Raw genomic sequence first — 27,832 nt, 5'->3', positions numbered from 1 at the left:
GTATATTGTCTTTTCATATGGTTTTTGGAGAAACTGTATTCAGAAAACATTAAATCTGAAAATAGCTTGAGGGTGAATTAAATGTTCAGTGTGCTACTTTCTAAATAATCTGATCTGCTTATAAGAACATATTAAATGATCACACATAATATATTTAAGATTGCTACTAAGAAACCATGTTTGTTTCATAACTTTTAAGGTGAGTTTTAAAACAAAAATTGTTATAACAAGGGACTGTAGAACATCAAAGACCTCATCTGTTTTTCAGCTGTTTCATTTAAGAAATCTGCTTGAAATATCCCCAAACAGTTGCATGCTTTCCCAAAAAATCACCACTTAATTTATCTAATACTGGTGATATAGTTCAAACAATAAGAGGTTTAAAAAGAATGGGTCTAAAATCATGGCAATGTGTCTAACATTTTTGAGGTCAAATCTCCATAAAAAATATTTTGGCCTTCACAAAACTATAATCTTATATAAGAAATAACTTTGCTAAATGGGCACCCTGAAAAACTTGCATTTGCCACATTTAACTGTTGAAATGGTTATGATAATAGTTTCTAATGGTAAATATAGGTAATACTTCCAATACTATAAATATAATAAATAATAGTGAAAATAGTAATTATTGATTTTTGTCTATTGGAGAGGCAACAATTACATTTTTGCAACTGTTTTTTTTAACTACAGACCATCTAAATGAAACTGAAACAAGTGGCTCACTGAAAATAACAGGAAAATCACATCATAAAAGTGACACCAAAAGTAAAAATACTCAAGATTTTATTAAAAAGAACATCGAGGTATGTGTTAAGGCCTAAAATTACTAAAAGATTAGGGAGTTACTGATGTATACTAAATACATTGCCAAAAAATATATATGACAGTGTATACACTTCTACAAATAGGTTGCTTTCTTGATTAAAACACATCCCATTATTAATTCTGTAAAAATTAATCCAGATTAAATGAACAACATTATACTACAGAAATTTGTTGCTCATTGCAAAGTGCTGCTGAGTATTCATCCTTCACTGGTTGCCCAAATTTGCAAATTAGGTCCCCATTTTCCCATTTGCTTTTAGATGGCCATATAACAATGAGAGAGTTTTTATTTTCCAATCTGTGCCTGGCCACAGCCCATACATTTTGTAGACAAGTACTTCTTTATAACCTGTTTCCAAAAATATCAAAAGCAATGTTTGGTGTTCTTAAAAGATAATGGGTGGACACTGAATGACTTGAAATTCTCTATCTACAGAACAGTTATAGCAAAGGCCCTGGCACAGCAACGTGTCCTATACCATTCAGCCAGTATTTCTCAACCCTAATGGAGAGGAGCAACTTACTGCTATCAGAGGGCAATTTACTTTCCATGCATCATTTAGTTCTTGACCCATCTGCTAACATTCTCTGCAACAAGGTTGTGGTAGAGTTTTTTTGATGTGTGCACACTTCTGTGCCATGAACAGGAATAAGAATACTAATTTACTTCCTACAGGCCACCAGATTTGTGAGTGGTTTCGATCACTAGGTTTTTGGTTTTAATTAGTAGCACAGAAATGAAAACCTGTTTTCCATTGTCAGTATTGTGAGCAAACCCAGTTTTATAGTTTTATTTTTAATGCTTTCTATCCATAAATACTTCAGCTGGCAAAGGATTCAGGGAGCCAACTGGTTATGCTACCGGAAGAGAAGAAAAGATTGGTTGAACTGTTGAAAGATATAGAAGACAATGGCAGTGAACTTCAAGGCATTGAGGTATGATGATTTTAATTTGCACTGATTCGTGACTGGATTTTCATGGATGTTTATGATATGGCAAAGTAGGTAAACAGTGAGTTGACCTCAAAGTTTGCAGATGATACAAAATTACTCAAGTTAGTTAAGTCCAAAGCAGACTGCGAAGAGTTACGAAAGGGTCTCACAAAACTGGGTGACGGGGCAACAAATGGCAGATGAAATTCAGTGTTGGTAAGTGCAAAGTAATGCACATTGGTATACATAATTCAACCTATACATACAAAGTGATGGGGTCTGTATTAGCAGTTACCATTCAAGAAAGAGATCTTGGAGTCATTGTGGATAGTTCTCTGACAACATCTGCTCAATGTGCAGTGGCAGTCAAAAAACCTAACCATGTTTGGAACCATTAGGAAAGGGATAGATAAGAAGACAGAAAACATCATAATGCCACTATGTAAACCCCTTAAATGTATACTTACCCCTTAAATACTACGTATAGTTCTAGTTGCCTAATCTCAAAAAAGATGTATTAGAATTGGAAAAAGTACAGAGAAGGGCAACAAAAATTATTATGAGTACGGAACAGCTTTCATAAAAGAAGAGGTTAAAAAGACTGGGGCTGTTCATCTTCGAAAAGAAACAACTAAGGGAGGATAGGATAGAGCTCTATAAAATCATGAATGATGTGGAGAAAGTGAATAGGGATATGTTGTTTACCTCTTCACAAAAACCAGGGGTCACCCAATGAAATTAAAAAGCATCAGGTGAGTACTTCTTCACACAATACAACCACCCTGTGGAAATCATTGCCAGGGGATGTTGTGAAGGCCAAAAGTATAAGTGGGCTCAAAAAAGAATTAGGTAAGTTCACAGAGGCTAGGTCCATCAATGGCTATTAGCCAAGATAGCCATGGATGCAACCCCATGCTCTGGGTGTCCTTAAACCTCTGATTGCCAGAAGCTGAAACTGGATCACTCGATAAAGTGCCTTGTTCTGTTCATTCTTTCTGAAGCATCTGGCACAGGCCAGTGTTGGAAGATGGGACATGGGCTAGATGGCCCGGTGGTCTGACCCAATTATCAAACTATAAATCTCTAGCTTTGTCTTTCTTTTCAGGTCTTACTGCAGATTTAAAGTAGTGGGTTTAAGGGGAAAAGGTGTGATTTACACTATTTACTCTTTGTTCAGCTTCTGTAATTTTTTTAAATGTAAAGTTTCAAAGTTAATATATGATTGGGAAATAAGTGAACGGTATTTTTTATCTCGTAATAGTATCAGATTCTACTACTTTTAAAAAATTTAGCTGAGTACTGTAAATTATTGTGCCATCTTTTTTTCTGGTAACACATTACCATAATTTCCCTAAAGTTGAATATGACTGCATTAGATGCACATCATGTTATGTTCATTGCTCAACAAGTGTTATGGGTAAGGAAGACAACAATGTTATGTCCATTTGTGATGGGATCACCATAGAAGTTATAAGCATATACTATTCTAACACCATTAATTGAATGGGAGTGAGTTTGAGATTAAGCAATATCCAGTATTATAATTGTGTTGAAATTTATAAGTCAGGAATTTTCTAACAGTATTTTACTGTGTTGTACCATCAAAACATTATAATGCCATATATTTCTAATAGAGTGTAATGTTGTTGTGACATACCAGGCCATAATCCAGATTGGTGGGGGGATTTGTCACCTCTGTCCTGCAACATTGGGTGCCCTACGTTGCCTTACTGTAGTAGCTCCTATCTGGGCCGCTCACAAACAAACTTCTGGCATGCAAGCCACTGCCTGAGTGTCTATGTGTAAATGCAGCTGACCATCTACACCCTGGCTCTCACCAGCCTTGGTTGTACTGCATGGTGACTTCAACCCACCCCCAATCTGGGATCTTCCCCCAGAAATATATGTCGTATCTGCCCAGCCATCTCCTGGACAGTATAAACTTATGAAGTCCATTATTCTTTTAAGAGAATAATAAGCCATCTTATTGTTTTGTATAGAGTACCCAGATACTCCAACTTAAATATACTTGGTTAGATAAAATAGTAAAATAAGTTTATTAACTACAAAGATATTTTAAGTGACTGTGAGTAATGAGGCATAAAAGCCAGAAATGGTAACAAGAAAAATAAAGATAAAACATGTAATAAATCTACTTAACAAACTATCTTTGTTGCAAAGCAAACTTTCTCACCACATGCTCCAGCAGATTACTGACCAACTCTCAGGTCAGGACCCCGCCCCCAAAGTCCAATAGCTGTTTCCTTTTGTCTTCTCAGGTGTAGAGAATGAAATGAGCAGGGAGAGAGAGAGTGTGATGCCTTGGGCTGTTTGTCCCTCCTTTTTATAGTTTTTCCCCCTCTTGAAAAATATTTCCAGCTGAGAACCAGGAGATAAAGAGTTTATCTGGAAGGATATTCCCTGCTGGTTTTCTCACCTATTTGAATTTCCTTTGTTTTTCCTTCCTGCTTGATGACTCTGTTTACTGCTTAAATGCAAATTAAGGCAAACACACATTCCTTCCTTTGTCCATGACAGACCTGACTTCTGCCTGGGCAGGGCTGTGTGGTTTGGAATGTGTGTTAATAATATCATACAGGGGAATCTTATAACTTCACATACAATGTTGCACACACATTTTATCAGGACAGTACAGACCAGCAATTTGAGTTTTCATAAATACTTTATTAAGGCATACTGGGTACAAAGATTATTACAATAATATGTATGGTGTGAATACAGAGCTGTATTCCGTCAGTTGCAAATTATTTTAGAAGAGAAATTTACCTTTCAAATAAAGCATTCTTTGTGATTAAGACTTCTATTGCGGGCAATCTACAAAGTCTTCTTGGAAATGTGTTTCCAGAAAGCTTTGTAAGTTGGTTGCTCACCAGGCTTGCTGATTTTAGGAAACAGACTGGGCTAGTTTGGTAGCGCAAAAAAGACGAACAAAACTCACTCATTCACTTTGTGCTCAGGTGGAGATTGGGATTGGAAGTGAACGTAGGTTCTTTGGGTAGCCTCTGCACATTCCCACTATTTGTAAGTGTGCCAGGTTGCTGCAGAGCACCAGAACCTTCTGAAACCAATGCCCATCAGGGTATCCACTTTTTCTTAATCCCTGAAGAAGGGCTCAGAGCTTTGCCCTGCAAGGAATGAGAAGACAAGACCTGGCCTCTCCGTTTCTTTTCCGACCCTTGGAAAAGGAACTTGCATCACACAGCATTTACATGGGTAATCTCTGTCTGAACTCTGAAGCAGACTAGGCAGATGGTGTGCATATTGGAAGCAAGTAAAATCTCTGGATAGGAAGTTATGTTACGTCTGACTGGGAGCTGCATAATAGGGCTGAGGAGCCAAAAACTTCCAAAAATGCTTTAAAATCTTGTAAACGCCAAAAAGCTATGCTGATTATTGTAATTAATCAACGGTGTGCAACGATTAATACTAAAAGTACAAACAATAGGGGAGGCCTAATGAAAATGCAGGCGCACTTTTGCTCTATCCTTAATTTGGTGAGTTTTAGAAGAACAAAATTTGAAAGTATAGCTCACCAGATTATGAGTCAATCTTCCCTTCCCTCAATGTGTTAACTATTCCTGCAGAAAATGGTTCAGAGCATACTACCAGATCATGTTGCCAAATCTGCTTGAAACAGATTTGGCAGCATGAAAATGACATTTTAGTCAATAGGATACCTAAATATTTTAAGATTCTAATAGAAACAGAATGAAAAAACCCCAAACCTCTTCTGCCCTCTTTTTTTTTTTTTGATATGCTTAACATTCTAGCACACACTTTTCACATTTACAAAAGAAAAACCTGAGAGACCCATTCAGAAATGCCTTCACTTGAAAGTCTTTTAAACAGTTTTTTTGGTGGGCAACATCAAAAATAGTAATACATTTTCCAAACATGAAGAATGGCATTCTCTACTACATGCAGATTTATGTCTTCTCTCTAGATGCGTAGTCCCTCAGATTTTTAAAACAGGAAACAACTTCAAAAATAGTTAATAAAGGTTTTCTGTGTATCAGGAGTCACCTGTTTAGGATGAATAATGAAGATTCAGCCTAGCAATGCTTTAGCTGTTTCTTATACCAACTCTGATGGCAGCATGGCCATGGAAATGCAACAGTCTACCTAGGTTCTCATATTGGAACCAGTCACCATGTTATTTAGATACCTATCAGAGACTTTCTATTGTGTGTGACAGACTTTCAGCAGCTCACATTAGGAGATGCTTGTGTATTGCTGCAGACTTAATACACAGTGAACACCAGAAAATAGGAGTGACAGTTTTAGGATTATTCTATTAAATGATCGGTAGAAAACAAATGTGAATATTATGGCCAACATGGGGAAACAGAAAGGAAAATGCTTTCCTTGGTCACTTGAGACCTGACCAGTCTAGAGATGGATTATTTCCCCCCACATTTGATTTATAATCTGACCTAGGCATTTCCTGAGACCTTTGGTAGGGAAGATTTTGAGGAAATTATAAAAAAAAATGACTAATCTTGACTGTTTTGAATGGGCTCCGATACTTGTTGTTTCAAGAACTGATTAACACTTTTGGGCACTGTGATAGGGTGTATAAACCTGACACTGGCTGGTGAGGGTGAATGAACTGCTCTAGGCAAAGCCTTCAATTCTCGGAGAGGCTTGAGCAGAAGGCAGGCGCTGCTCAGGGACCCAGAGCCTGTTGAGGCCCCCTTCAAGAGAATGGAGGGCCTGATGCTGAACCATTACTTTGGAACTATTAGTAGAGACTTACCTGTGGGTGCTGAACCAGTCTATTGCTTACTAGTTCCTTCAGAGAGTCTTGCTGTAATTTTGTATGTGTTCGTGTATGTGGTTTTCTTTTTGATCTTTGATAGCCCTGGAAGGTGTGGACTTCCACAGACTCCGTGTCAGGGCTCTCTCTCCTATAGCCAGACCTGTGCCAGAGATGGAAGATTAAAGGCTGTGTGAGTTTAAAGCTCATCCCTCACCTAGGGTGCGCCCTGGGAGACCATCTCTTTGCCAGGCACATACTGCCCTGACTTACAGTCCGTCCAATCTCCTTGGCTTCACTGATGTTATGTGGGATGTAAGTCAGGACAAATTTGGCACACTATATTTAAAGCTTTTTTTTTTTCCCAGGGTTTATTTTTTAGCAATTTTTGAGTTTTATTGTAGATGTTTAAAATCAAGGGGCATCTGGGCGTTTCCATTGTATATACTGTAATGAGTGATGTATATAATATAATGTATAGAGAATCTCTTTGTAATGTTCCCTAGTGCATTTTAACATAGTGCTGTTTCAAACAGCACTATGTTAAAGCGCACTAGGGAACCTTTAGTGTGAACCAGCAGGGCCTATGAGGACCAAATAATGTGCAACACATTAGCATGCTTAAGAAATCACACCCGTGTAGTCCTCATTACTGCTCTATGTAGGCAAGACATTAGACACAAGTAACCATTACCAGTGTTTTTCCAATGTTTATCCAATAAACACAGTTTTCATTTTTTTAACCTCAGGGATGTATTGTCTGTATTTATTGGTTAAAACCAAAAATGAGACGCCCTAACTATGTTACATAAATGGTCTGTGAATTGTATTCTGCATTAAGCAACTGTGCATTCAGTCAGTTCTGCTAGATAACTGTCAAATAATGCAAATAGGATTTTTCCTTTAGATCTACAACCTTTGTAAAAGAGATTTCTTATCATTTAAAACTTTTCAAAAGCTCTTTGTCAGGGTAGTTTGACAATCAAATTTGCAAGAGTGTAATCTGTCTCAAATATTCTAAGAGAATAATAATAAGACTTTACTATGTTGTTGGAAAAGCATGTTCTGATTTAATGAACTGGAAACTGGCAGTAGGAGTCTCAGAAGTTTTCTTTTTACGAAAAACTTAAAATCATAAGGCTGTTTTGAGAATACAAGAGAGATTATGTATGTACTGAACTTGCTTCTAGACGTTATCTCGACATCGTAACATGCTATTTTAAACTGGAACTAGTTATGTTGTGTACTTATTTCCGTGCAATTCTTCATTTGCTCAGCAAGCTGCAGCCTGATGTGATATTTTCATTAATTGGCTCCAGAAGGTGATTTTGTAACTTCCTTCACCTCCAGTTAGTTTTCGTATGCATCCTTGTATGAGAAGCCATTAGAGAACCAACTTTTGACTTGTTGAGGTGGCTCTTGTTTTTTATATGGACATGATGTATTGCTTTAAAAGAACAGTAAATGTTGCCACTAATTTGTGGTTGTCTGTTGAATTTAGTTTGACATGCTCTTCTAATTTTTTTCAGGTTTATTTCAGGTTTTTATCATAAAAGTATGCAGACTCCTCTGACTTCTGGCAACTCTTGGTTGCTATTAATTACATGTGTATTCTCTTACATAATTCATATTTTAGCCTGCGGTATATAATCAGTTTTTGCATAGAGAGATATTGTCAGGGAAAGACAATAGTGAGAGTTTGCAAGGTATTATTTTTGACTTGAATTGCACTGAATTAGGACTGATGAGTATGTTTTTCTCAGACCGCATGTTAATGACTTTCTTTCTAGTGAATTGATTTACACAAGAGATTGGTTTTAAAGAATCTTCACCAATTCATTCAATTACTTACATTTAAAACATTTTAAGTTTCATTTTTTTAAAAAAATACAATGCCTTGGAATTACAGTAAGATGTCACTTTGAAGTGATAGCAGTTTATTATTTAAAGTAATAAATGAATGCTATGTTTAGTTATTTTCTCCTTTTACCAGTGTCATTTCATGGACCAATTTTTTCTGTGTAGCACCATTTATCTACAAAAGATTATGGCTCCAGTCCTGCGAAATCCCCAAGTGCTGAACTCCTACTGAAATCAATGAGAGTTCCATATGCAGAACGCTTGCAGGATTAGGCCCTTTATTGACAGGATTCATTCATTAACTGATGATTTCTTAGTGCTTAGTCACTCGAGGCCTGATTTCCCCTCCCATCTCCCCCCCAAAACTGGGATTTAAATATCACTGCTATAAATCCAGAGTAAATCACTGAGTCAATTTACACCAATGTTAGAGTGTAATTTTGCCGTAGGTACTCAACTGAGTGTCTAAATGGCCAGTTTAAAGTGTCACTAGACACGTGTCCTTCTCTGGGAACTGTACCTCAACACAGCGGGAAAGCCTGTGTGTTCCAGTGACTGGAGAACTGTGCCAGCGGGAGTTCTAACCCCTGGTAGAGCCACCCAAGCTCAAAGCATAGGGACCAGATGAAAAGGGGTTGAGTGATAGGCTAACGACCTATCCCTGTAAAAAAAAATTACTGTATAGAAACACAGCAAGGTAGCTATTTGAGCATACAGCATGATAGAGATGGTGGAGTCTTGTACATGCCCTAAATGATGTTTTACAGTGCAGGAAAGATTCAGATACTAACTTAAACAAACTACATGTTTTTGCATACAGTTGTATGCCCGACATTCACAAAAGCAGGCCCTCATGATTCTTCTCCCCTTCAGCTAGTCTTGTCTTGATTCTGCTTATTTCTGTCCTGTTCCTACTCTGCTTACCAGATAATACTGGTGTGCTAGCTGTGGCATCTGATTTCTTGGGGAGAAGTTATAATGTGAAGCTTATGCACACCCTTGAACTTGCATATACATTACATTAATGAGGTGGTATTTATGTTTGAAGGAGAGCCTTTATTCAGAGCCTATATTTTCAAGCATTTGAAACTTTTTAAAACTACCTTTTTACTTAAAATTTCTCTTATTATGCAGTGACATATTTGTTGATAAAGTTCCATTCGATTACTGTCTCTGAGATTTTTGAGATTTAAGTAAACAAATTTTTACATGCCAAGAAGTCTGAGGTTTAGTTTTTGATTTGCTTTCTGGTAACTGACTTAATTTGAAGATTTCTAAGTTAATGAGGACATGTTTGTCTTGTTTAGAAAGAAGAAGCTATAAGCATTGCAAAACTGTATTGTACATATGCAGTATGTTTTTTCTGTTAAATTTTAATGGTTCATGGAAATATGATGGTATAAATGTATGTTTTTTAGAATGTAGATTTTTTTTTTAATGTAGAAGGTTTGCATACACTTTTTAAAAATTGCTGATTAGTTATCATTTAAGAAAAATTAAAAATGTATGCCTGCAATTATTGGATGAAATTTTGTTCTCAGGTACACTAGAAGAACATCATTAATTTCAGGGGAGCTCAGATTTGCACTCATGTGATTGAGAGCTCACTATATTTTAGTTCTTCAAAATAACATTTCTTTGAGAAGTAATATATGTTGATGTTTGCCTTCAACAGCCATTTTCTTTGGTCATATGAAATAACCGTTTCTCTTAACTTTTTATAGGAAGATGTGTCTGGTTGGCTAATACCAGGAGAAGGGTACACACCTGAACCAATGGAATATCATCACCTAAATGAAATAGATGCTAAACTCCAAGTAGTACTCTCTAATGGAGATCTCTCTGCAAGTCACAGCTCCTGCTCAAAAGTCCCAAGCCAAATTTATCAGGTACAGTAATGCACAATGCCTATGAATTATAGATTTCTTTTTTGGAATATATGTTGAGGTTTAATGAAAATAAACATGTAGAAAAGTGAAAAATACACTTAAATATATCAGGAAGTTTCAGATGCAAAATCTGAGTACTGTAACTTGAATTTTAGTAAACAGACAATGGACTTCAGTTGTACTTTTATAATGTGGTGTTACCATAGTTGCTGACAGCTCTGTCTTTTGGGGACTAAAATTGAGTTTCCTCTTTGTTTTTGAAGATTCAGACGGTTTTCCATGATCCGTTGCTGAAGTATGTGCAGTTAGAAACAGTAACAAATGTAGTGAAAATAATCCCCCTTTGGATGCTAGTAGTAAAAGGTGTTAAAGTTCTTTTATTTGAAAAAAAGCATTGTTCAGATTTTGTGCCTGGAGGAATCTAAATTCTCATTCTTGTCTTCAGTAATGTAGTGTACTGTGAATTAATAGGCAGAAAGTTTGGGTTGACTAAAGCAAAATACTGGTGTGTGTTTTTGAAAATGCTGACTAAAAATGTATAGTACGGTGTTCATTCTTGTAAACAAAAGTAATGCAGGGACATATCCCAATTTTTGCATCTCTTTACACAAATTTGTTCTCTTGTACTACATCTACCGTGCTGTTGGAACAGATGTTTCTACAGAGCCATACATTTGCAAAGCCATATGTCCTCAGTCATCTATTTATCAAAGAAACAAAAATCTCTTTCAGCTAAAGAGGAGTGAATTTGTCTTCTCCCTTGAGGTTTACAGTTTTTTGAAATTATATCATTAGTTTTATTTTTACATTATTCTGAATTATCTTCTTTTTGGCATCCTGTTTCTGACATTTTGTCAGAATAATAGAAATGTTCCTCCCTGTCCGAGTGCAGGAGGAAGCTCTTCCTGATACTGATGTTAATGCCCTACTAGGAACAGATGTTTTAGTGTGTGAAGCAGCAACCCCCACTGGTCGTTAACTTAATTACATTCATAAATATGGTTAATATACATTGTTTTTAGGCTTATGGGTCCAATCCTGCAAACATATCCAGTATAACACTCATAACCATGAGCAGTCCAGCTGAAGTCAGTTGGACTATTCATGATAAGAAGCACTATGTTTGGCCACATTAGACCTATCATTGCTTTAGCAGAAAAATGCTCTGAAGTTTTTGAGTTGACTTGACCCCAAAAAAACAACAACAACACACAACATCTGAAATACTGTGTGTATATGCTTTATAGAAAGTTTAAAAACATTTTATTACCTTTTAGGTATGTTATGAAAACTAAAGAATTGGAGAGTGTATTAATTCCATAAATAAATATTCTATGCCACTGATTACAAATTGACCATAAACTGGCAGTTTTGAAGTACATAAAGGTGGGTTTTTTTTTTGACATTCTAATTTAGGAAATTGTTTGCAAGGTTTTATATGGTATCTTTGTTTTTACACAAATATTCTTTCTAACGAGAAAGGTACATTTCATCCAAATGGCTAACAGTTGAACCCTTTAAAAGGACTTTATTAATTCAGTCCAGCATCCTTTTATACTCTCTATTTAAATGTGGTGATAGGTTTTATCTAAACTTTGTGTTAATCAATTGGTACCCAGATAATTGTTCTCAAACTGTAATTATTATACATATATAATCCTGAATATACTCTCACCACCGCACTCCTGAATAAAGCCTTGATCTTCTGCAGCCTAACACCAACAGAACCCTTTCCTCCAATCCTTTTCAATGCCCTTTTGACAGTTAATTTTTATTAAATAGATAAGAGCAACAAGTAATCTTTATTACCTCAGAACACTAGGGAATCTTTTCACATCTGCAGAAGAGAGATAGAAAAGCCAACTTCAGAGAGGGATCTATTTTTTGTGTGGACTTCAGGATAAAGCTGGCCTGGAAAAACTGCAGGAGTAGTCTATGAAGAGCAAAAGACGGAGAGAAAGTTTTTGTCCTACCTCTCCTTCTCTCCCAAAAGTCCTTTAACAAGGGCAAGGCCCGGTAACTTTTTCTTCCAAAACGGTTCTAAAATCCACCATTTTTGATTTGACCAAAGCCTCATCATCTCCTGTCTCAACTATGGCAATCTCTTCATCCTGGATGTTTCAATACTAACCTCTGCTGCTCCTGTTCATTCAAATTGCTGCTGCCAAAAGTCTTTCTTGTCTGTTGCTTCAAGATGTTGTCTCCTCTGAGCCACTCCACTGCAATTCAAACTTCTCGTACTTGCCTTCAAGGCCTTATCACATAACCCCTCTTTACATCACTGAGTTGGTCTCCTTTTGCTTTTTCCTCTGCTCCATAAGCGATTTCATCCTTGATATCCCCTTTATTTAGTTTCGTGACAGAGCCTCCCTCCTGTCCCTTATTCTTGGAATGCTTTCTCCAGTTTGTCAACCAACATCCTTGACATAATTGAAATCCCTCATTAAAAACTCATTTTTGCCATGTTTCCTTCAGAAGTGAGGTGGAAGAAAGGTAACCAAACTAAACAATAAAGGAAACAGAACTTGTCATCCATTTCCATCCTGGCTTCTCCTTTCCCTTCTTTCCATTATCTGTGTAACCCTTATGTTTGTCATATTGTATTTAGGTTGTACACTCTAAGGTAGGGTGAGCAGATGTCCCGATTTTATAGGGACAGTCCCAATTTTTGGGTCTTTTTCTTACAGAGACTCCTATTACCCCCCACCCCATCCCGATTTTTCACACTTGCTGTCTGGTCACCCTACTCTAGGGACACTGTCTTTTAGGTGCTTTGTAAGGCACCTAGCACATTTCTGGGTGCTTGAAAAATAATAATAGTTATTGGGGTTTGAAAGAAGAGAACATTTGCTTCAAGTGTTTTCTGTTGAATGCTCTGGGGATTTTCCTTTTCCTGTAATCCATTGTGTTGAACTTTTAGAATGAATAACTTGATTTATAAATTTTAATTGTGACAGATCTGCTCCACACCAGATATAATGTGCCCCAGAATAAGAGCATCTCTTTCACCGATTGTACTGCCAAAGATTTATAGGAGTATGAGCGTATATGATACGAGATTAGGTAACCAATAATACATGCAAGGGCATGGAGTTATGGTGTTTTGCATGCTTCATCATTCAGCCAAAGGCTAAGCAAATAAAAAGTGCCTTTAAAAAAAAGTTACCAAGAAAGGGAAAATATTAAAGAATAAACTAGGAAAAAAACACACCTTCTTTTAGCACTTGCCTTCCACACACCATCATTTGGTAGATAAGCGACAGTTAGTAGTAATCACTCAAAGTAAGCTTTCAAGTTATATTAATATTAGAAACACAAAACCTATGGTAAAATAACATTAAGGTTCTAAAGTCAAGCACTCGAAAGTTAGGAAATGCTAGAATTGAAGTTGCCTATGTAACCTTAATTTAGCCTGCTTGGGCGTTTCTGCATTATGTCTTTAATTACATGATTGCATGCTATGTTTTCCACAAAATGACTGCCTCCATCACTGCACAGAATGGACCTGCTCTGGGGATGACTCAAGTTTATGTATTGAAGGTGTATGTATTGAAGGTGTTTGTAGAACCCCTGCCTCATTTGTTGCAGCAGTTAAATGATTCATGAAGGAGTCATGGGATTGTGGGAAGAGAATGGATAGTCTCACGAATAAAGCAGTTGAATGCTGCCCTGGAGATTTAGATTTTATCCCTATCTTTGCCTCAGAGTTCTTATGTGATGGTAGGCAAGTCACATAAACCAAACTTTTTTCACAGGTGGTCACTAATTGTGTGTTCCTCATCTTCTGGGTGCCCAAAGTGAGACCCTGGGATCTGACTTACAAAAATGCTATATACTTCCAATGGCAGCTGAAGTCAGTGGGAACTTTGCTTTGAATGTATAAAGTGATGTATAACGCTAAGTACTCTGAAAAATCAGGACCTCAGTATCTCAAATTGGGCACCTAAAATTAGTGGGGACTGGTGACCTTAATCTCTCTGTGCCTCAGTTCCTCATTTATGAAATGGAAATAATACCCCCGCCCCTTGCCTTGCAAAGATGTTTTGAAAATTAATGTTTGTGAAGCACTCTGATACCATAGGTATGATCACAACAGAAAACCCAGGAGAAAATTGACAATTCCGTGTTACAGGATTTGAATAGTGTGCAGTAAATAAGGCATTGCACCACACATTAGAAAAAATGAGGTTGAAGCAAAATACTGAATAGCTGTTTATTAAGCGAACACCTTCCATCCTGTGCATTGACTGAAGCAGGGGTCCTGTGGAAAAAATAGTATTTGATCATATAATTAAAAGCTGTACGATAATGAATATGCACAAGGGAGCAGAATGAAGGTTGCACAGGCAACCTTTTCCTATGGTTTTTGTGTGTGTAACTTCCTAGGTTTACAGACGCTCCCGACTTACGCTTGTTCCATTCCTGAACGCCTTGCGTAACTCGAATTTTGCATAAGTCGGAAATGTATACCCGACAATTATGTAAAAAAACCCAAACAAACAAAAAACCCCCTCCTATTTCTAGCTTATGGAACCTTTTCCATAAGTGCGGATTTGCGTAAGTAACCGGGGAGCGTCTGTATTAAAAAAGCAAACTCAAAAACCTAGCTTTGAATATGTCACATCATATTGACACCCACATAGTTAATCATCAGGGTTAGAACATTTAGATCCACTGCACAGCCATCTACCACTTGAACTAAGGGAGTAACTGGTGGTGGTGGTGATAGTAGTAGTAGATAAGCAGTAGAAGGGGATGAGATGTACTTTGTTAGTGGTCTTCTCAGATACTTACAGACAGCAGAGGAATAGTAAGACTCAAGAAACCTGGGTTCCATTACAGGCTCTGTAGGGGAGTGTTCTATAATGGTTACAGACCATTCTGCCCATTCCCCCTCCAACCTGTCCCTCTGTCATGTCTCTGTCTCTGCGTACCCGGTCTGACTCCACTCCTCCAGCTTCTCGTCCCAGTTCCCTGCCCAGCCAGTCCCTGTTCCTTTCCTGCCCAGTCTTCAGACTGGCATGGCCGAGAGCTTCAGCTCCCCTCCATGCTAGAGGTGTACGAGGTGGCACAGAACCTCATGAGGCTCACGGCGCTGTCTTCCCCTCTTAGGAGAGACAGGTTGCCGTGACTGCCTGACCCCCGATACCATCAAGGGTCAAGCTGGTGATGATGGCATGCCGCTCTCCATCCCCTGCATGGCACTTCTTGGCATGGGCTGCCCATGTGGGGGAGCCACACTGGTCCCCCAGTTCCGAGCATCACCCGCCAGCACCGCTCCTCCATGATCTTTGTACTCGGAGACCTTGGAGTAGGAGGCGGAATCCTACTGCTCCTATAGGACCAGAAGCAGAAGGTTCAGGCCCCGGCGTGACCAGCAGCCCTGTCCAGCGCCGTGGCCAGGCCAGTGGCAACCCCCGACGCAGTGGCCCTTCTGGACACCCTGGGCTTACCATCAGAGCCAGGATCAGAACAATGGATCGTGGTCCAGATCGGTGTCGGTGTCTTTTGGGCCATCGGCCCCGGGGGCATGGTTGGTAGTGATACCTGCTTCTGTTGCCCTGGCTCTGTCAATGTCAACACCGACACCGCCAGCTTCAGTACCTCTGTCAGCAGCATCATCGATAGCGGGCCTGGCAACCTCAGCACCGGAGGCCTCAGCATCGGTGGTTCCGGCACCAGCGATAGCGGGAACAGCGGCTTGGGAGCACCAGACACCGCGTGACTCCCTCGGCACCAATAGGAGGGAGCAGGCCCCTCTCCCCTTTGTCCTCCCTGGCTGAGGCTGTGGTGGGCACATTAACCGCCCTGGCCCTGGAGGATAGCAGGGTCCTGCAGCAGTTGCTGCGTGTGGCCCAGAACCTGGGGATCCAGGCGGAGGCAGTGGTGGAGGATGCTGACCCCATGGTAGACATCCTTGCCCCCTCCAGTCTCTCCTGCATTACCCTACCACTGATAAAAACAATCAATAAGACCACAAAAACCTTATGGCAAACTCCGGCCTCCATTCCCCCTACATCTAAGAGGAACGAAAGGAGGCATTTTGTCCCCTCCAAGGGATACAAACATCTGTATACCCACCCCCCACCAGATTCCCTGGTCGTGGATGCAGCCAAGCAGCACAAGCGCCAGGGCTACCAGGGACCCTCCCTGAAAAACCAGGAGGTCTATTCAAACGGGGGGATTGCAGTTCCGCATCTCAAACCAACAGGCCATCATGAGCAGGTACTCTTTCAATGCCTACAGAGTGATGGCCAAATTAGCTGAGCTGCTGCCACAGGACTTCCTCACAGAATTCTCTGTGCTGGTAGAGGAGGGCAAACTCATTGCCTGGGCCTTCTTGCAGGTGGTGCTGGATGGAGCGGTCGCGGCCACGCGCACCATGACTACGGAATGGCCATGAGGAGGAGCTCCTGGCTCCAGGTCTCAGGTCTTCCTTATGAAGTCCAGCAGACGTACAAGACCTCCCTTTCGAGGGTTCGACCCTCTTCTCGTTGAAAACTGATAAAAGACTCCACAGTTTAAAGGACTCAAGGGCCACCCTCAAGTCCCTGGGCCTCCATACCCCCATGACTCATTGGAAGCATTTCTGGCCTCAGCCTCCCTCGTGGTTCTACCAACCGCAGAACCGGCAGGATGGTTCTCGGAGGAGTGGCAGGAAAAGACCGCACCCGTCCTCAGGCCGGGGCTCTGGCCAATCCAGGCCGTCTTCGGGCCAGAAGCAGACCTTTTGAAGGTGCACTCGAGGACGACATACCAGTGCCACAACTGGATCCATTCTACCTTACCTTTTCATCCCAACTATCCCCTTTATACCTTGTGTGGGCCCGTATCACATTGGACCGTTGGTGCTCCACACGGTAGAGAAGGGATACTCCCTCTAATTCTCTGCCCTCATGCCCTTCCCCGTCCCTCTTCAGGCACCCTTTTCACGAGCAACTCCTCGTACAGGAGGTGCAATTGCTTCTGTCGCTGGGGGCAGTGGAGGAGATTTCTCAGGAGCTGAAGGGCAAGGGCTTCTATTTTCTGTATTTCCTAATACCAGAAGCCAAAGACGGCCTCAGGCCCATCCTAGACCTGTGAGATCTCAACAGCTTCATGAAGAAACTGAAGTTCCACATGGTCTCTTTGGCCTCCATTATCCCTTCCTTGGATCCAGGGGACTGGTATGTTGCCTTTGACTTGAATTATGCGTACTTTCACATAGCTATCACACCGTCCCACAGAAGGTAACTCAGGTTTGAGGTTAACCACACCCATTACCAGTTCACAGTCCTCCCTTTCAGGCTGTCAGCCGCGCCTCGAGTATTTACCAAGTGCATGGCAGTCGTGGCCGCATTCTTGCACAGGCGGCAGGTATAGGTGTTTTAGTACCTCGACGACTGGCTCATCAAGGACTGCTCCAGGGTTCAAGTGGAGGCACAAGTGGACTTCATAAGAACAGCATTTGACAAACTGGGCCTTCTCCTGAACATGGGGAAATCAATGCTGTCCCCGGTTCAGAGGATAGAATTTATAGGGGCGGTACTGGACTCGACATAGGCTGGGACATACCTCCCAGAAGCGAGATTCCGGGCCCTAGGTGATATCATTTGAAGTCTCAGGCAGTTCCCCACCACCACAGCAAGGAATTGCCTGAAACTGCCTGAAACTCCTGGGATATATGACTGCTCGTACATGCGACGCAACAGGACACAACAGGAAGGGTCAGCAGTTTTGCTTCTTTCTGAATCACAGCCCAGGCTCTATCGTGGGCGTGTTCCTTCTCTCATGGGGGGACCACCTCCTATATGCGTTCCCTCCCATTCCTCTCATTCACAAGGTGCTCCTCAGAGTACAAAGGGACGAAGCTTCGGTGATATTAATAGCTCCAGCCTGGCCCTGCCAACACTGGTACACACCCTTCCTTGAAATGGTCGTGGAAGCCTTGATCACCTTACCACTCTTCCCGGACTTGTTAACTCAGGATCATGGCCGTCTGCAGCACCCGAACCTCGAGTTGTTGCACCTCATGGCATGGAAGCTCCATGGCTGAACCTGATGGAGCTCTCCTGTTTGGACCCTGTCAGACAAGTCCTTCTTGGCAGTAGGAAACCTGCCACCAGGGCTACCTACCTTGCCAAATGGAAGAGATTTTCAATCTGGTAGGCTGTTATCCTCTGTGGCCAGACAGTAAAGGGGGAATGTGTAGCATACTGAAACAATGAGTTACACATGCAGGAACCACTCCATGTTACAAACTCCCCAGGCTAAGCACACAGATTTGATGAGACTTGGAGTTGCCATATTAGAGACCTAGGGTGAAAACTTGGCCCCCCTGAAGTTTCTGTCAGAACTCCCTTTTACTTCAGTGGGCCCAAGATTTCATCCCGGGGTTCTATTCCCAGCTCAGCCAGAAACCACCTTGTTTAACCTTCCGGTTATTTTTTCTGTAAAATGGGGGGTGGGGCTGATACTTGTCTCCCTTCTAAGGTAGGAGGATAAAGGTCTGTTTCAGTAATGAGGATTGTGAAGGGCAAAAATTATTTTACTAAAAATACTACAGAATTATTACCACAAGTGAGTAGAAATATTGAGTCTACATCACCTGTCTCCCACCCATTGGGCTTTCCCTTGGGCTAACAAGTATCTTGCTAAGGGGCCAGGAAAGATCCATTTTGTCTATGTCCCAACTGGAGGATCACTTCAGAATGATGCATGGAGTGTAGTGGGGTCTGGGACCGTGCACCATGCAACTGGAATGTTCAGAGAAGTGTGTGTGTTGTTTTTAAAGCACTAAGTAAAACATTTTTCAGAGGGTTCTCTTTTCTAAGTTAGATTTTCAGGTGAACACCCTCCCCCATCCCACCCCCAGAAGTATAACAATTTCCTGTAACTGGAGACTGTCCCAAATGCTACTCTGTCAGTTTTAAAAAAGAGGATTTTGTTGGTAGAACCAAGATATGATTTCAATACGTAGGATGTCAAAATAAAGCATGAACCCTATCAGATGCTGTCATTTAATATAAAAATACTAAATTTAACTAGGGTTATAAATATTTGACAACAGAGACATGTTATACTAAAATATTTCAGGGTATAGGACAGTTTAGGACTATATCTATATTAATCTAGTTCTCTCCATTACACTTCATTCTCTTTTGCCTGCATTGATATATTTTTAATCACTATGGGTACAAAGAAGAAACATCTGTGCTTTTGAGGTTTCTGTGAGCTTCTAAAACAAAATAACTAAAGCAACAACAGTGCAACTGATCCTTCTTCAGAGCAAACTGGAGTAGCCTCTGATACCTTTTTCAATTTTTTCATGGCATTTCCTGTTTTTCTAACAAAATAAATCCCTTACTTTATTTATTTCTAGAGACCTAAACTAGCATAAGTACTTCCTAAGATCATTTTTGGGAACAGTTCGTCTTGCACCAAGCATTCTGGCCAAATAATGTTGTGGCTAATGTGTGTGATAATTTGGAACATTTTCAAGCATCTGCTATTTTGTTTTAACTTCTCCCCGAACTGTACTTTATAGTTGAACTGCAAGCTCTCTCTATATAGTTGTCTTTCCTGTGCAGCCTGCATGTAACTGTTAATATACTTCTGTGACACTTTGAAAAAGCATGCACTATCTTTTTAGCTCTCCACCCCATCCTCAATTAAAAATGGGAAGCTGTAATTGTGTAACAAGGTAGTCTGCCCCTTTAAGGGCTGGACATCTGGGGACAACCAGCCACATTCAATTAACAGACCAGCTGGGAAGGGGTCAGGTGATTCCTATAAAGGGCTGAGAAAGCTGCAGGAGGGAGGTTGGCTTCTGTGGCATGCCCTAGAGTAATGGAGAGACATTCTGGCATCTGGGCCCTGCAACTCAGAGAGCTGTTTTTGGCAGAGCTATTCAACCTACTATAGCACAGTGAAACTCAGACTGTGGCTTGTGAGCTGCAAGTGGCTCTTTAATGTGTCCTGCAACATTTTGCAGCACAGGGTATCAAAATACTGTGTTATTTAATTATTACTCCGTGTAAGTTATTGATCAATCAGGATCCTTTTACTATGTTATTAACCAATTAAGTTATCAACTTGCACTATGGTATTATCTTATTTGCTGTGAGAATAATATTTGTGTGTGTGTATATATACTACGACACTATATTTGTGTGTGTATAAAATGTTGAGAAGAGAAGTATGGCCTAAGTCCTGGCCCTCAATGGGAGTTCAGTGCCCAAGGCTATGCAACAGGAGGCACTTATCTCCGCAAACTCTCTCCTGGAGTTAGGGAGTTAGGTGGTACTCCCCCTTATTCCATATAAACCAGTGGTTAGGGCACTCACTCGGGCTATGGGAAGCCCAGTATCAAATCCCCAGTGGGTCTGCTTTGGAGCAGGGATTAGAACTAGGACTGGCAAGCAATTAAAAAAATTAATTGTAAGATTAAAAAAATTAAATCACGATTAATTGCAGTTTTAATCGTATTGTTAAACAATAATAGAATACCATTTATTTAAATATCTTTGATGTTTTCTACATTTTCAAATATATTGATTACAGTTACAACACAGAATACCAAGTGTACAGTGCTCACTTTATATTATTTTTATTACAATATATGCACTGTAAAAAAGATAAACAAAAGACAGTATTTCAGTTCACCTCATACAAGTACTATAGTGCAATATCTTTATTGTGAAAGTGCAGTTTACAAATGTAGATTTTTTTTACATACCTTCACTCAAAAATAAAACAATTTAAAACTTTAGCTCAGTGTTTCTCAAACTTTGTGCTGGTGACCCCATTTGGACTTTAAAAAAAAATTGTGATCATCCCTCCTCCCCCCTGCAAAAAGATTCTGATCCCTTACCTCCAGCCTTGCGGGGCTTGGGCCTGTAGCCCCACTCGGGGTGCAGAGCTCTGGCCTTCAGCCCTCCTCAGGGTTCCAGGCTTCAGCCCTGCTTGCGGCACAGGACTCTGGGCTTCATGGTTAAGACAGCTTACAGAAATGTAGGAAATTTGCTGTGTGAGGGAGCATTAGGGTTTGGTGTTTTTTTTTTTTTACAGTGAAGAGCAGCAAATTTATAAACAGTGTCTGTAAGCCTGAGAGAGAATTCCTGCCATGTAGCTTAATTCAGTGCAGCACAAAGTCTAAATTATTCTGACATGGGTGCAACTCCTGTTGGAGACGAATTTGACTCATGAGGTGAAATCCTGGCTTCACTGAAGTCAATGGCAAAACTCCCATTTGCTTCATTGGGGCGAGAATATCACCCATAGTCTCTGAAGAAAGAATAGTGTAATCATGATGATGAATAATAAAAAGAACATTGTTGTCGTTTCCAAATAATATATTTTTGTTTCCATTTGGAATACTATCACTAATTTAAGAAATTTAGCCTCCAGTGTGTGTAATAAATCTGTCCATTTTTTCTGCCAAGAATTGTATTTGATAGTACTTTCGAAGTAGATTCCCAAAATAAAATTGTATCATGTACAAACATTTAATTACCATAAGTTCCTGGAGAGAACTGCTTCTTCTCGCTGTTAGATATATTTTCAGGTTCTAGGAATTATGCTGTGACTTTGTTTCTGAAATCTTTAACAACTGGCTTTAAGCCTATAGTACTGCAGTTTGGGTATTACAGAAGTGTACTTTATTAATCTCTTTGCAATCAGTCTAGTTGGATCCAGAATGCTTTTCCATGGTTAATATTCTTTTTTACTTAGAGATGGTTCTCATGAAAATCTTATTTCTATCCGAAGCATTTCTCCTTATGCCATCTTAATTAAATGTTTTTACAAATGCCTGTCTCTTAATTTGTTTTGTGTTCCTTAAAAATATCGATTCAGTTTAGTACAATTTTGAAAAAATGGGATGGGAAACCTAAGATTTGTAGGGTAGAATAAATTGTCTGACCTCGTTAACCAAAGATGCACTATTGTCTATTCGCTAGGTTGGGACAACAGGATGCAGAGTTGGTATGGTGACTACAAATGCTAACTTGAAGAACTGGAAAACTCATCTGGGAATAAAATAAACCCAGGATCAGTGAACAAAGAGTGCCTCAGAACATCTGCATGCTTGATTGTGATTAAGGCTATGATTTAGTCATGGGTATTTTTAGTAAAAGTCATGGACAGGTCATGGGCAATAAACAAAAATTCATGGCTCCATGACCTGTCCATGACTTATACTAAAAATTCCTGTGATTAAATCTTGTGGGAGGGGCTCTGGAGAGCCGTGGAGGGCTCACTCCTAAGGGGCGGTGCTGGGGGTGGGTGCCCGGGGCCAGCGGCACCTGCTGCCAGGGGCTACTGCCCAGGGCTGCTCCGGCCAGCTGCCTGGGGATCACTGCCCAGGGCCGTCAACCGCAGTTGCTCCAGCTGGCTGGGGACAGCTGCCCTGGACCGCGACTGCTCCAGCCAGCTGGCTGGGGACCGCTGCCACTGCTCTGGCCAGCCGGCCAGGGACCACTGACCTGGACCACGGCTGCTCCAGCCAGTCGGCTGGGGACCGCTGCCCAGGGCCGTGGACCACGGCTGCTCCGGCCTACCTGGGACTGCTGCCGGGGGCTGCTGGAGCAACGGTTGATGTGGCTGTCCTGAGGGCCACATGAACTGCTGGCCCTGGAGCCAGCTGCTTGGGTGGCGGTGGGGTCAGCCACCCTGGCCTCTGCAGAAGTCACGGAGGTCGCGGAAAGTCACGGAATCCGTGAATTCCACGACCTCCGTGACGGATACGGAGCCCTAATTATGATATGAAGGCAGTAACAGTAAACCTCTTGGATCTCCATTTATCTTTGATGGGGGCTTATTTCATTAGAAAAAACGGACATCTTAGTCACAGCAGTCAGCTATAATAACCAGATGAATTATATAAGTAACTTGTCAAAAGAGCAAAAGGTTGCTTAGGGAGCTCATGTTTTCGTTAAAGAATCCTCTGGCAGTGTGTGCTCCTAGCATCCACACCAACATGATGGATTAGATGAGCAGGTACCTATACTCTAAGTAATGGATGCTATTTAGAAGCATTTTAACAGCATTGGTAGATCAATGGGACTAGTAATCAAAGGGCCTGTTTGTGCCCCAACAGAATTGCAGGGCACAAATGTATTTTATCAGGTGTCTTTGTCAGTGTAAAGAGTGCACTATTTGGGAAAAGGTGGTCATCTTGGGTTGTCATCTTTTCCATCTTCACTGTTACTCAGCTCCTTACCTTTTGGTAACATTCTTTTTTCTCCTCTTCCTCACTTTCCCCCTAACTCCCCACCTTATAGCCATACCCTTGACAGATACTTTCTTTTTTGTGTAGAACAATTCTAAATTCTGTCCTTTATTCATCTCTAAGTTAAAATCTCTTTTAAGGCTTTATTAATCTATAATTCAGATTATTGTACATTCTCCTTTTTTGCCTTCCACATTGTACCCCTGCAGTCTAAATAAACCTGTTCTTACCGAGATCATCATGCTTGCCCACTGCTTTGACTACATCTCCTCCTCTTCAACTCCTCCCTTAGCTTTGCCTTCCTTCTGACATAAATTATAAGGTGATTGCTTTGACCTTCACAGTTCTGCCCAACTCTGCTCCTGCCAATATTTTTCTCATCCTTCACTGCTCTACTGAATTCTTTCTGACAATCTCATTTGCATTTTCCTTCCCTTCCATTGTGGTGCCTTCTATGCCTCAAATGCCCTTGTCATCCTGATGTGGCAAATTCCAATCCCTCCATCTTTAAATCCATCTAAACATAGTTCTTGTACTGAGCCTTACTGTTAATCCCCACTAGTTTTGAAGTCCTTTAATATTACATATATAAAAAAGTCAGAATCTGCTGTGTTGTTGAGTAACCATATTGTTACCTGGTCGTCCTTGTGCTTTTTTGTGGTATATGGTTTGTCTTGAGGTTAAGTCTTGTTCTCATTGAAGACAATTGCCATTTTGCCATTGATTTAAGTGGGGAAAAGGTCAGGCTCTTAACTTTGTTTAATTCTGTGTTCTATGTGTGCTGCTGGTGCACAGCAATAATTCTAAAGAGAAATAGTCATAGTGTTTATATTCCTTTTTGACTAAGCTGCAATAACAAATCATGCAATCCATTCAATCTGTCTCGCTAATGAACTATCTAGATAATAAGTTCTACCTCTAATTGATAACTTCTCAAATTTACACACACTTAATTCCCTTACAGTTGTTTAAAAATATTCAAAATGTCATGGTTTTGATATAGTAAACATTTCAATAATCATCTGAATGATGTTTGAATACATATTAGACTGTTTCTGTGCTGGCCAGTGGAAAAAATAGTCTGTTTTGTGTATACATATAAGCTGACTGTAAGGTATGTGTCAGAATTGTTAATGTAACCCTAACTCATAGTTTCCCTGTTATATTTTTCTGAAGTGTGTGTGTGTGTATGTGCCCTGAGCATGCATGCCCTGCACAAAAGACAGGAGGAGGAGGAGGTTATACTCCCCAGCCTTTATGTCCAATACCCAGTGGTTAGAGCACTCACCTAAGATGTAGGAGACCCAGGTTCAAATCCTCCCTCTTCTGGTTCGGAGAAGGGACTTGAATGTGCATCTCCTACCTCCCTGGGAGTGCCCTAATTATTGGGATATATAGAGTTAGACTCTTAATCTCTCCTGTTGAAACTGTTCCCAACAAAACACACTGCTTTGGAATAATTTGACTTTTTATTACTATTTTATAATTATTATAATTATTTATTTGTATTATGGTAGTGCCTAGGGGCCCTGTTTGCGAATTCAGACCATATGCGCTTGTTTTTCAGAAATGAAGTAGAAAGACTTTACAATCTTGACATATGACAAGAAACAACAAGTGGCTGGAACAAATAGATTTGGGATGTGAGGAGAAGGGGTTCATGAGCAAACACGGAAACAAGCAGCTTTGAAATGTTAAACAATAGTCGTAAGACTCATAGTTCACTGTCTGCCTAGTGATTGTCAGCTGGCAGGGACTGGTAGGCATTACAGCAGAGTTTTAAAGGTAACCCCAATATACCTTCTTCCTCATAGGACCATATAGCATATACCAAAGAAGCAACAAGACTCAAACATGTTGAGTGACTATAATGGGGTGAAATGATGGGGGCGGGGATGGAAATATGTCACAGTTGCCTTCCACATCTATTATTTCTCCTCCAAGCACTTATGCAGTGGGACTTCTCATGGGCATGAAGTGAAGTGAAGCATGTGTCTAAGTGTTTGCAGGACCAAGGACAATGCCAGTAAAAAGCCTTGTTCAGGACAATGTGCAGGGGGAATAAAAAAGAACTTGGAGCCAGTAACTTTTGAGTTGAGTGGCTTCTCTCATCATTATCCTTTTAAAGCTATGTCATATTGAGATAAAAACATTTTTAGTGGCTTTACATGCAATTTAAACTTTGTTCATTGAAGTCTAAATTCATATAAAAATATCCAGCTGCTATCCATATACTCAAAATCCCAAATAAAATAATAGTGAAGCAAAATGAATGGGAAATACAATATAACATTTAGTGACCTTGCAGTACCACTAACTGTGTTCTCCCTCTATATATATCTTATAACGCTTAGTTATTTTCCTAAACAAATTATAATCACAGCTATAATCCACACTGAATGGTACCCATAGAACTGGCACTATCTCTGTAAATATGCAGATTATAAAGGTGGATTTAGAAATTTGACTTCATTGCAGAAATAGGTGTAATTTGTAAGAAAATGTAAAGTAGTCACAATCTTTTCTATTTTACCTAATAAATGGGTTTTCTTACATTGCAGTCATGGGAGGAAAAAAAAGCCTTACATCAACTCCCAATAAATGCTGTGCCTGAAGAGGAGTAACTTTTAATCTTTATTATTGGTTTCTTGAGCCACTTCTCCATTCATATTGAAAATATGAAGATGATATACTGGTATATTGAATTAATGTATAGACGTAGAGATAAGAGGTGCAGGTTCTTGATATTATACCCTGCAAAGATGTTAATCATGCATGCCTATTGACTTCAGTCCACTTATGTAGATAGCTAAATATGCATTTAGGTACCTAGACATGGGTGGTCATTATTGAGAATCTTGGCTGAAGATAGCTCATGTTTGGCTGAAGATAGCTCACCCTATTGAGGGTTAAGCTGGTTCAGTTTGAGGAGATTCCAGGCTTCAATAGATGACTCTTCTTATACCTTCTTCCGCTGTGCTTGAGATTGCTTGGAATTGTGATACTGGGAGCCATTGTGTGATAGCTCTTGTACTTTCACTCTGAGAAATAAACTCCATATTGCATGATTCACTGGTGTTATGGTTTAAAGCCCCTTAAAATCACTTATTTGTCTTATGCATTTTGGCCAGAAAATATATTATTTTTAAACAGTCACACTTTTTACAAACTGTAGCCTGTATGCTGAGAAGTTTTCATCTGAATTATTAAATCTAGAAAACTGTCCTCTTTCCAGTTAAGTATAGTACTTAGTTTCCTTTACTGAGGAATATATGTTAATCAGGAATGGATGAGTTGCTTTTGAAAATAAGAGTGATTAATTAGACTAGGATTTTATTTAAATAGTTGGACATACTCTCTTGGGTTAAAGGTAATTAGAGTTTGGCAATTTTTTTTGCTGTTACTTTGACTACTCTATGACTTGGATTCTTATATTGAATCCTTGGTTACCAAAGGCAAACCCTATTTTTGTCATTTGTAGATTTGCAATTTTGTCAATATTTAACATTCCCAGTTGGCTAGATTCCATTCTGGTCTTACTCACATTGAATATTACCTTAATCCCATGAACAGTCCAGTTGATTTCAATAATTAAGGTAATACTCTCTGCGTAAGAACCTTAGAATCTGGTCCCAGACTACTGAATATTTGTAAAATTGGACACCTATGCTCTGTAGTAGTGGTTGCAGTCTAGCTGCATGTGTGCCGCATGGCTTGGCTATGGGTTAGAGGGTGGGTTTTGTCTTTCATGTCCCCACATAGATCCACTGTGCAAAGGCTGTTTACTCAGGCTTCGTTTCGGAGAGAAACATTTTAAATGAGATTTTCAAAAGTACTCAGCATTGATCCACTGAAGTCAACTGGAGTTAGATCAGTGCTGTGTGCTGTTGAAAAGTCCTCCCTCCACTGTTGGAAATCTTGAATATGAATGTTTATTATTTTCCTTTACAAGTTTGAACAGAGTTAATTAATACTCCTTGTGGAAAAAATCCTGTTTGATATTTAAATACTAACAACATACATTGACCAAAATGTGAAACTAACCAATTATGCATAAATATTAATGTTCTCTCACTTTTTTCTGTAAAGGTCTAATTAGCATTTTTTCTGTTTTAAAACATATTTTAAGATGTTTTAGCTGTGTCCACTCTTACTTTTGTCAGGCATCTCTGGCTTATGCAAATAGAAGTTTGGAAGCAGTTCCAGGTGAGAAGGCCTTGCGAGACACACATGAGCAACGTGAGCAACAAAACCGACTTAAAGAGATTAATCAACAGCTGAAAAATCTGGAGGGAAATCTTGTAAGTTTAAGCTTGAAAGCTGTGCTGGAGCTTA

General features: G+C 40.0%; 1 protein-coding gene across 3 annotated transcripts in view; it reads left to right on the top strand.

The window, feature by feature from the left end:
• FSIP1 (fibrous sheath interacting protein 1) overlaps nt 1-27,832 on the top strand; it is a 164,285-nt gene that overhangs the window by 21,443 nt on the left and 115,010 nt on the right. For all 3 annotated transcript variants that reach the window (XM_034769043.1, XM_034769042.1, XM_034769044.1), the window contains 4 exons: nt 694-806; nt 1,654-1,764; nt 10,123-10,287; nt 27,661-27,798. In XM_034769043.1, the coding sequence (XP_034624934.1) occupies nt 694-806; nt 1,654-1,764; nt 10,123-10,287; nt 27,661-27,798 (527 nt within the window). The remainder of the gene's footprint in view (nt 1-693; nt 807-1,653; nt 1,765-10,122; nt 10,288-27,660; nt 27,799-27,832) is intronic.

Source organism: Trachemys scripta, chromosome 4 (assembly GCF_013100865.1).
Source record: "Trachemys scripta elegans isolate TJP31775 chromosome 4, CAS_Tse_1.0, whole genome shotgun sequence".
NCBI classification, from domain to species: domain Eukaryota; kingdom Metazoa; phylum Chordata; order Testudines; family Emydidae; genus Trachemys; species Trachemys scripta.
This window is presented reverse-complemented; position numbering and strand designations above follow the sequence as displayed.